At 39.5% G+C, this 11,320-nt stretch overlaps 1 protein-coding gene across 1 annotated transcript in view; it reads right to left on the minus strand.

The window, feature by feature from the left end:
• si:dkey-112e17.1 overlaps positions 1 to 2,097 on the minus strand; it is a 56,534-nt gene extending 54,437 nt beyond the window's left edge. The window contains exon 1 of the mRNA XM_036598625.1: positions 1,975 to 2,097. Within this exon, the coding sequence (XP_036454518.1) occupies positions 1,975 to 2,046 (72 nt within the window). The 5' untranslated portion in view covers positions 2,047 to 2,097. The remainder of the gene's footprint in view (positions 1 to 1,974) is intronic.
• Positions 2,098 to 11,320: the final 9,223 nt, after the last annotated feature.

Below are 11,320 nucleotides of genomic sequence, written 5' to 3' on the forward strand. Positions count from 1 at the left end.
AGGTTTTGAGCGTGAAACTGACCCAAGCCCGACAAAATTCTGCCTGAACTCGACCCACAAGGGCGAATCTGACCCGAGCCTGACAAAATTCTGCCTGAACCTCAACCCACATCATGTTCTGAGGGCAAACCTGACCCAAGCTGGAAAAAATTCTGCCCAAACCCGATTCAAATCATCATGTTTTGAGTGTGAAACTGACCCAAACCTGATGAAATTATGCCCAAACCCAAATCACATCCTGTCCTGAGTGCAAAACTGACCTGAGCCTGACAAAATACTGATAGAACCCAACCCAAACTACATCCTCATGTTTTGGGTCTGAAACTGACCCGAGCTGGCCAAAATTCCTGAATCTGACCTAAAACACTTCATGTTTCGAGTCTGAAACTGACATGAGCCCAACAAAACTCTGCCTGAACCCGACCCAAACCTTATCATCATGTTCTGAGTCTGAAACTGACCCAAACCAGAAAAAAACTCCAAAAACCCAACCCAAACTACAAAATCATGTCTTCAGTCCGAAACTGACCAGAATACAACAAAATTCTGCCTGAGCCTGACCCGAACCACATGACCCAAAGTGCTGAATAAACTGCAGGACAGTGCTGGTTACCCTGAAGTGACAATAACAGCCGTCATTACATCACAGATAAAAATAATAATACACTGTTAGAAATAAAGGTTCTGTTACATTTTTCGTTCATCGATGTACAAACAGTGTAAATGTTCCCTCAAAGCTCCAACAGTGGTTCTAAGGTCTGATTGTGAACCTTAAATAAGTTTTTCCAGGTGAAAAGTTCGTATTTGTTCCTTTTCATAACCGAATGTTTTAAACAGAACAGTAAAATAAAAGTCCTGGAGACGAGACGGGGTGTGTGGAGTCAGTACAGCTTAGAACATATCATTTCAGTGGATTATGGTTCAGTTATGTTCCCTGACTAAAGGTACTGAGATGGACCCTTGAGGGTTCCACCCCAGTGACAGGAGGGGAACTGACCCAGTGACAGTTTAGTACCTTTATTTCTGAGAGCGTCTGTTCTCACGCTGTGCACTGCTGATATAACATTCTTTTGGCTGCACTCAGCACTGCTGTGTCTGATCCACTCGCACCAGCACAACACACACTAACACACCACCACCACGTCAGTGTCACTGCAGTGCTGAGAATGATCCACCACCCAAATAATACTTGCTCTGTGGGGGTCCTGACCATTGAAGAACAGGGTAAAAGAGTATGCAGAGAAGCAGATGGACCACAGTCTGTAACTGTAGAACTAGAGTGAAGCTATATGGTCAGTGGAGCTAAGAAATGGACAGTGAGCATGTCCAGTAGGGAACTGTGCACGTGGCTGAATCCCAAATAGCTATTTGTTGCTGTTTAGATGCAACAAGCATTATTTTAAGAAGTGTAGTGCACTATTTAGGGAGCAGGGAGCTCTCTGAGGTCCAGCCAGAGCTCGTGAACTGCATATCGATAATATAGACCAATCAGAGGCAACCAAACAGCCATGTGGTGTGACATCACAACCACTCACTAACTGGCAGCCTGGAGTTCAAGCCTCCAGTGGTCATGTAGGTTTTGCTGGCACGGAAAAACACAGGCCTGGAGCTTAATTAACAGAAAATAATTGCAATTATTGGCCAATTAAATTTGATATTTCCCACCAAATTGTTCTGCCCCAGTTTTACAGCCTCCACTGCACGAGCTCCTTCGTACCATCAACAGAGGAGCGTTTGAGAACATTCACAAACACACACTCACGAGAAGACCACACACACTCTCACACACTCCCGAACAGTGCCTCTTGCCGCGCACGCGCAGAGAGTGCAGCAGGTCCAAAAGCAACACTCAGCTCAATAATAATGCCTTTACACGCGCGCGAGGCTGAAGGCACCAAAAAAGTAGCTCGAGCGGACACAACTTTGCTAGAACAGCAAAACAAAACTCGCGCGAGCGCGCGCGCTGTTACTCACTCGTTTAGCTCCGCACGCGCTGAGCCGCAGCAGCAGCAGCAAACAAGCGGCCACGAGCTTCACCTTCATCATCCTGCAGCCGCGCGACAACTCACTCGCGCGCGCACACACTCACTTTCATACACACACCCACTTCTCTCTCTCTCTCTCTCTCTCTCTCTCTCTCACCTGGGGCAGCGGGGGCGCGCACGTACTGCGTTACTGCGGGCGGCCACGCGCTCTACGCCCACAGCGAGGCGCGTTTACGCGCGCGCATGCACTCCATTTCTCACGCATTGTTTTGTAGTGTTTGTTTGCGTTCATTTACTTTCATGCATTTTTCTGTGCATGTAATTTTATTTTATTCCTTTTATGTTCTATATGCATTTATTTTCTTAATTTTTTATGCTTTATTTGCATGCATTTATTTATTTTATTTTCTGGACACCCACACAATCAGTCCACTATACCATCTCACTTTATTCGTTTAACTTTACCACTTGTTTGATTTTTCCTTCTGTTTCTTCTTAAATAGTTTATTATTTCTTTTATAAAAGTTTCCAGTTCTTCAGATTGATGGAGAATGTGTTGTTCTATATAGAACCTTTTTGAAAAGGGTTCTATAGAGCACCAAAAGGGTTCTGCTAGTGTTTCAATGTCGAGCTTGTGACAATAGAAGCTTTTCGGTGCTATACAGAACTCTATATAGAACCATATACAGCACATTCTCCATCAATCTGAAGAACACTTTCATGATGCAAAGAACCCTTTAATAATGCAAAGGGTTCTTTAAGTGTCCATGATTCTACATAGAACCATTTTCATTACTAAAGAACCCTTGAAGAACCATCTTTTTAAGTGTGCACAGCAACAACCAGTATTCAGTAATTAAACAAGTTCTAAATTAAGTTCTAGTGGGAATTATGTTCTCTCCTCCTTCATGTGGTTCTTGTACTACTGCAGTTGTGGTTCCATTAGGTTGGGGTCCTAAAGCAGAGAGAAGCTTTTTGAACATTCCAAAAACCAAAACAAATGTGTGTAAAATTTTGATATTTCTTATGTTTTATGCAGCTAAAACAGCCAAACTGACCCCAAAGAACCCTGGTGATGCATACAAAATGTGAACAGGACACTGAAAACACACTATCATGATACTTTTGTGTTTATCCAGTTGTTAGAATTAGGAAAAGTAATTCAATATGAAGTCAATCGTTAACTTAGACACATTAAACACTGAATAGAGTAAAGATAATAGGAGGAATTAACAGTGACTGAAGTTTTTAATGGAGTTACTTCCACAGGAACAGTGTGTAGTTCTGACTGATTACTCTTGATTCTCATAGCAGCTGTCAGCCAATTGAATGTGGTAAACAAGTTGTTAGGGGGCCCTCTGGTGGCCGTGGGCCCCTAAGCAACCGCTTATGTGGCTTAATAGGCAGAGCCGGCCTTGCTCAGATGGGAGAAGCGTCCGAAAGTATCCGGACAGTCCAATGTAGCGGTTCAGCAGTGCAGCTCTGGATTAGACATATAAACTCATTTTAAACTTTAGATTAAAGCCTGACTAACTCCATTTAAACTGCAGCTGAGCGTGAAGGTCTGGCTGTTAGCATTAAAGAGCCCATATCATACAGGGTTTTGTTACTGTGCCTTTAAGTCTGCTGTTAGATAGATAGATAGATAGATAGATAGACAAACAGACCGATACACAGATAGATAGACAGAGAGGTAGACAGATAGGTAGATAGATAGATAGATAGATAGATAGACAGACAGATAAATACATAGATAGATAGATAGATAGACAGACAGACAGACAGACAGATAGATAGATAGATAGATAGATAGATAGATAGATAGATAGACAACAGACAGATACACAGATAGACAGAGAGGTAGACAGATAGGTAGATAGACAGACAGATAAATACATAGATAGATAGACAGACAGACAGACAGATAGATAGATAGATAGATAGACAGACAGACAGACAGATAGATAGACGGACAGATAGACAGACAGATAGATAGATAGATAGATTGATAGATAGATAGACAGACAGACAGATAGATAGACAGACAGATAGAGCGACCGACAGACAGACTGTCTGTAGTGTACTGTCTGTCTGTCGCTCTATCTATCTGTCTGCCATGGAAATGAGTGTAGCAAAACCAAGGGAATAGTTATCAACAATGGAAATGGGTGTAGCGTAACCGTGGAAACAGTTGTGGGGTAACCATGGAAATGGATGTACTGTAACCATGGAAACAGTTGTATGTCAACCATGGAAATGTGTGTTGCATAACCATGGGAATGTTTGTAGGTCAACCATTGAAATGGGTGTAACGTAGTCATAGGAACAGTTCTAGGTTAACCATTGAAATTAGTGTAGTGTAACCATGGAAACAGTTGTAGGTTAACCATTGAAATGGGTGTGGTGTAACCATGGAAATGGAAGTTGCGTAACCATGGAAACAGTCGTCAACCATGGAAATGGGTGTTGTGCAGTGGTCACCAGCCCTGGTCGTTGAGATCTACTTTCCTGCAGAGTTTAGTTTGAACCTGTATCCAATAAGCTGCCCCGCCCCTTATTTAACTCTAATACATCTGATCCAGCCAATCAGGGACTTGGGAAGAGGTTGATTGGCTGGAGCAGATGTGGCAAATTGTGACTGGAACTGCTCTGCAGGAAGGTAGGTCTCAGCACCAGGGTTGGAGACCACTGGTGTAGCGTAACCATGGGAACAGTTGTTAACCATGGAAATGGGTGTAGCATAACCAAGGCAACAGGCGTAGGGTAGCCATGGTAATAGGTGTTCTTGAGAGTTTCAGCATTTCATTTTAGACCAAAAGAAGCCAAAAAGAGAAGAGCAGTAGAGCCTGACTAACATGGTGTCTGGAATAACCATGTAAACGAGTGTAGCGTAACCATGGGAACGGATGTAGTGTAACCATGGAAACAGGTGTGGCATAAATAGAGGAGTGTAGTTTAAATATATAAATGTGTGTAGCTCAGTCATGAGAACACTGATTGGCTGATCTGTATTGTGCCTCTTTCAGAGCAGTCTGCATTGAAACACTATTCATTGTGAGTGGGCGGGGCTAAACTGCTGTGGGCTGAATAGGACAATATATGCAAATATGCTAGTTTTTGTGACATCACAGGCTGTTTTGAAGAGGGACAAAATGAGGAACTTTAAACTCAGTGGGGACACGTCCACATCACCCCCATCCCATAAACCATATGCATGAATGGGTTCCCTGTGGAACTGCAGTGGAACGTCCTAGTACATCCAACATCTATCAGAACACCTGTTCTCATGACTGAGCTACACACATTTATATATTTAAACTACACTCCTCTATTTATGCCACACCTGTTTCCATGGTTACACTACACTCGTTTACACTCATTTATTTTTATTTCTATTTTTTATTTTCTGCACAATTTATGTAAGTTTGAATCAATAAAGTTCTTTCTATCTATCTATCTATCTATCTATCTATCTATCTATCTATCTGTCTATCTATCTATCTATCTGTCTATCTATTTGTCTGTCTGTCTGTCTGACCATCTATCTGTCTATCTATCTATCTATCTGTCTGTCTATCTATTTGTCTGTCTGACCATCTATCTGTCTATCTATCTATCTATCTAAGTGAAGTGAAGTGAAGTGAAGTGAGGTGAAGTGAAGTGAGGTGAAGTGAAGTGAAGTGAGTGGTAGATGAGCAAACGCAGTTAGTTTGCATCACCAACACAATCATAACAGAAAGAAAGGCACAGAAACACACAGTAACTTTCAAGCTATATTTATTCCGATATTTTTTTTTTCTTGGATGAACAAAAAAATAATAGATGTACCTTGATATCAAACTATAATATTTTCTTTTCTTTAGAACACAATTCTTTATTTAAACTGAAAAGAGTCCCATAGTTACTCTGCTTGTTATCTATAATTGTACACACTTCATTTTCTTTTCTTTTCCTCCAGAATGGCTTGCTGTGCCAGACAGCGAGGGAGAAAAAGCCAGACCACGAGTTTACTTTATCCTCAAAAAGGGCAAAAACTGACCTCATATGACACGATGACATCAAACAGACATGTTCAGATTTGTGGAGCTTTCTGAACTGAGGAGTCATATAAAAGTTTCATATATATATATATATATACACATATATATATATATATATATATATATTATATATATATATATATATATATATATATACACACACACACAAATCTGGCATAACATTCTGACCACCTCCTTGTTTCTACGCTCATTGTCCATTTTATCAGCTCCACTTACTATATAGGTGCACTTTGTAGTTCTACAGTTACAGACTGTAGTCCATCTGTTTCTCTGATACTTTGTTAGCCCCCTTTTACCCTGTTCTTCAGTGGTCAGGACCCCCATGGACCCTCACAGAGCAGGTACTATTTGGGTGGTGGATCATTCTCAGCACTGCAGTAACACTGACGTGGTGGTGGTGTGTTAGTGTGTGTTGTGCTGGTCTGAGTGGATCAGACACAGCAGTGCTGCTGGTGTTTTTAAACACTGTGTCCACTCACTGTCCACTCTATTAGACACTCCTACCTTGTCGGTCCACCTTGTAGATGTGAAGTCAGAGACGATAGCTCATCTGCTGCTGCACAGTTTGTGTTGGTCATCCTCTAGTCCTTCATCAGTGGTCACAGGACGCTGCCCACAGGACGCTGTTGGCTGGATATTTTGGTTGGTGGACTATTCTCAGTCCAGCAGTGACACTGAGGTGTTTAAAAACTCCAGCAGCACTGCTGTGTCTGATCCACTCAGACCAGCACAACACACACTAACACACCACCACCACGTCAGTGTTACTGCAGTGCTGAGAATGATCCACCACCCAAATAGTACCTGCTCTGTGAGGGTCCATGGGGGTCCTGACCACTGAAGAACAGGGTAAAAGGGGGCTAACAAAGTATCAGAGAAACAGATGGACTACAGTCTGTAACTGTAGAACTACAAAGTGCACCTATATAGTAAGTGGAGCTGATAAAATGGACAATGAGCATAGAAACAAGGAGGTGGTCAGTATGTTATGACTGATCGGTGTATATATATATATATGTGAAAGTATTATTAAATAAATGTTATACAAGATCAAATATGACCTAAGCCCCCTGATGGTTTTCGTAAGTAACTACAGTAAAGCACAGTAACTTAAACGCTGAGTTTTATCTATTATATATAAAAAGTTTGCACCAAAATGCATGAAACAATAAGCAGAAAAACAAACAATAAGAAAGGCTGATGTGCTCCAATTTGACAGCAGATTAATTCCTCTGTACAAATCCAGCATTACACTAAACAAGGCAGTTTTCATTCACTCTGATGGCTCCTCTTAAAGGGCAATTCCACCTATATTTTTCAAAATTTCCTTACAATTCAGTGTAAACAGAGTGATTCAAAGTGGTTTGGTGTGAAATGGTTCAGATCTTTACAGTGGTGGTGATAGGAACCAGCGGTCGCCATGACTACAACACAAATATAGACATTTTACTTACTATCCAAAACCACCAGTGAACCTACACGAGTCTTCAGAGTTTATATGGAATGTTGATGATGGAAAATAGCGGAAATTATGAAATAAGAAGTGACTATTTTGCCTCACAGCGCCCTGCATATTATGTATCCCTCCACCATGAATGAATAAAAAAGTCCATCTTCTCAAAACTATTATCTCAGGCAGCATATTCATAACCATTTCATGGGAGGGAGCTTTCAGAGGAGGACATCTGGTTCCTATCACCATCCCTATAAACAGTTCTGACTAAGTTTTTCTAGAATGGAGCGTTTCACACCAAACCACTCTGAACGACTTTGTTTACATCTAAACCGTTTAATTATGCAGAAATTTTTCAAATTTGGTGAAACTGTCCTTTAAAGCAAGGCTTGCGAAAAACATTCTTCTTCCCACATTCTGTCCTCATGCTGAAATAACCAGATGCAAACTACAAAAGACAAAAAAATGGCAACGAATGCTAATTAATTTAGATGTATAAATTATAAATTATGACAAAATCCACTCAAAATACAAACATCCACCCCAGATTTGAATACCTGTATAAAAAAGTGAAATGTATCAAACAACTCAAATATTGGGTATAAAAAAGGAGTCAAAGATAAGAAAAAAAAGATAACGATTCGTTTATGTGGTGAAGCCGTGAACCGCCTGTCCGAGCTTGTTTGTGGGCGGAGCCTAGACAGGCCAAATATACAGTAGATGTGTCAGTTTCACTGTGATAAATAGAAAAAAAAACAACAAGCAGAAACCTGGATGTTTCTGAGAGTTGGCTGCAATCATTCTGACTGTGAGGTGGAGACCCGGCACCTGCTGATACAGGTGCGCTTCACCTGCCACAGGTGCTTCAGCCTGCACCACATATCGTTTATATATAGCTATCACATAATTAGCTTCTGCAATACTAATATCAGTTATGCAAATGAGCACTCCTGACCAATCACAGATGTGTAGGTAATCCAATATGAGGAAATTATCTTGGTCAAAATAAAGCTGACTCAATTCATTATTATCATTATTATTATTATTATTATATTTTTAATATATTGTAAGGCATATTACATTTGCAATATGCAGCAATATATTCACAATACTGATATTTCTGTCCGTATCACGCAGCCCTGCACTTATTGGTCATAACGGCTTTATCTGGATAAACTGTTTGATCTGGATACAGTAAACTTTGTAGCTGCTGCTGAAGTAAATCTCACTTAATCAGACTCAGAAAACTACTGCAACCTTAGAATTGCTGGAATTTTAATATTCATATTAATTGTAGTAATAATAATAATAATAGTAAGAAGAGGAGGACGAATTACTCAATAAATATATAACAAATACGTATAAAATATTAATATTTGTTATATATTTACAATCGAGGCTGCAGTCAAACTATAATTGATGTTTATTATTATTATTATTATTATTACTACTATTATTAAGATTACAATCATAACAGTACAGCCTTAATTTTTAATAATGACAATAATACTACTAATAATATGAAGAAGTAATGTATAACAAATTTTAATGTTAGTATTAGTTATAAATTCATGGTAATTGTGGCTATAGTCATATTTTGTTGAAGTTTATTATAATTATGGTTAATATTAGTTAATAGTGTGCAGTCAATTCTCAATTTAATTGAGAGTAATAATAATAATAATAATAGTAAAAATAATAACAATAATAATAATTGTAAATAATAAATGTGTATCAAATATTAAATATTTGGAATTATTTTAGTGAAACAAAATTCCAGCCATTTTTAAGTCATTTTGTTAGACTTTAGATTTACAGCAGCACCACCTACAGGCTAAAAAACAGAAGTGCAGAAAGAAGAAGGACTGTGACAGTTGTTGACGGTTATGTTGATACTGGAAGGTAGTTTTTACACATTCATGATGGCAGAGAAATCAGTTACACACAGAGCATAACTGAGCACCTTTTCAGTGGATTAGAGATATTAATACACTGACACTAGGAATATTCAGCCCTTTTCATTTAAACTTGATGCTTTATAGTTTTTTTTAACCCATAATGTTGTGTTATGATATCTGAATAAAGGGACACAGTAAGGCCAGCTGGCAATCCTCTTCTGACCGACACATAAAGGACAACGTCACAGTTTTTCAACCTGATCTCTGTCTGCTGCATCTCTACCACAGGCTTGATCACCACAGACGATGATCTCCAAACGTTTCCCTGAACTTAGAACAGAACAGAAAACCCGACTCTGAACTCACTTATAAGAGACCTCAATGGGCAGATGCTGAATTCTGTTAGTGACTGGTTTGTAAATGAAGCTGTAAATCGGTATAACTGGTTCTTTCAGTGGTGGAACTGGTTTTCCAGAGGGAAGAATTTCTCCAGCGCTGTGTTGTGAGCAGAATTACCACAGGTTCTCCATGATCGACACGGATACCAGAACTACGACGGCGGTTTAGGGCCACTGTGAATAAAACTAAAAATAGCAGATTTCGAGAATAAAGACGAAATATTTCCAGAAAAAAGTCGTAATATTTAGAGAATAAATTCGTAATATTTCAAGAAAAGAGTCGTAATATTTCGCAAATAAACTCGTAATATTTTGAGGAAAAAAGATGTAATATTTAGTGAAAAAAGTCACAATATTTCGAGAAAAAAAGTTTCACAGACAGTGAGAATGATGATCTAAATGATCCACAGAGAGACAGGAGTGAGTGGAACTCCGGTGCCAGTACAGCAACCGAGACCCCAACGCGTTATGGCAGCCCCCTACAGTACAGCAACCGAGACCCCAACGCGTTATGGCAGCCCCCCTACAGTACAGCAACCGAGACCCCAATGCGTTATGGCAGCCCCCCTACAGTTAGCCCCCCTACAGTTAGCCCACTTTATCCTCCAAATATTACGACTTACTATAAGTAATAATTGTTACAGTTCACCACTGGTTTGTGAAGAATTAAATAAATACAAAAATGATGTTTAAAGTTTTATTCCATTAAATTTATACAAGTAAAACTGTACTTGATCGTGATGTTTATCGCTGCTCTCACTGAGACAAAGTGGTGTTCAGATGACGCTTCATTATTGGTCTCCAGGGAGCAATGCTTTTTTTGTGTTAAAAAAGGTCCTGTCCAATCAGAATTGATATCTCTGTGGTTTCTAGGTAAATACAGCCAAGCTGATCTCCTATTGGTCAGCACTAAGAGATGGACTAAAGGCCTTACATGTTAGATTAACTACCAGCACCATTAGGAAGCAGAGTAATCAACCAATCACACTTTGGGACCTATTTCAAGAGGAAATGTGAAGGTTCTAGATACGTCACTGACTGTGAATGCGAAACATAGTCTAACAAGATTTAGTCCGTTGTTGAAATGGAAAGATAAAACATACAATGTTTGTAAGCTTTACATCAAACGTCTGTGTTAAATCTAGAACGGCCAAAAGAATTACTGTAAATTACTGTTAGCGTTAACATAGAACTAGAACTCCCATAGGGGAGCCAGCAGAACTTATTATTGTTTTTGACCAGGTTTTGACATTTATGGTCCAAACTAAAACTGTAATTATTAATTATTAGAGATCGACACTGGTTTGTGAAGAGTTACCAAATGTGATAGTCATAAATGAAGTTTAAATCATGTTTTATTTCAATAAATTCATGCAAGTAAAACTGTACTTGATCTAGATGTGCATCGTTGCTCTCACTGAGACGCATTTGTACTGTATCTGCCAGCTGTACTGTAGAGGAGAATGACTGGAGTCATTGAGTCACACATTTCAAACGTTTACTCACATAATTCAGAGCTGCCCTT

This window comes from Colossoma macropomum, unplaced genomic scaffold, assembly GCF_904425465.1.
Source record: "Colossoma macropomum unplaced genomic scaffold, Colossoma_macropomum, whole genome shotgun sequence".
Lineage (NCBI taxonomy): Eukaryota > Metazoa > Chordata > Actinopteri > Characiformes > Serrasalmidae > Colossoma > Colossoma macropomum.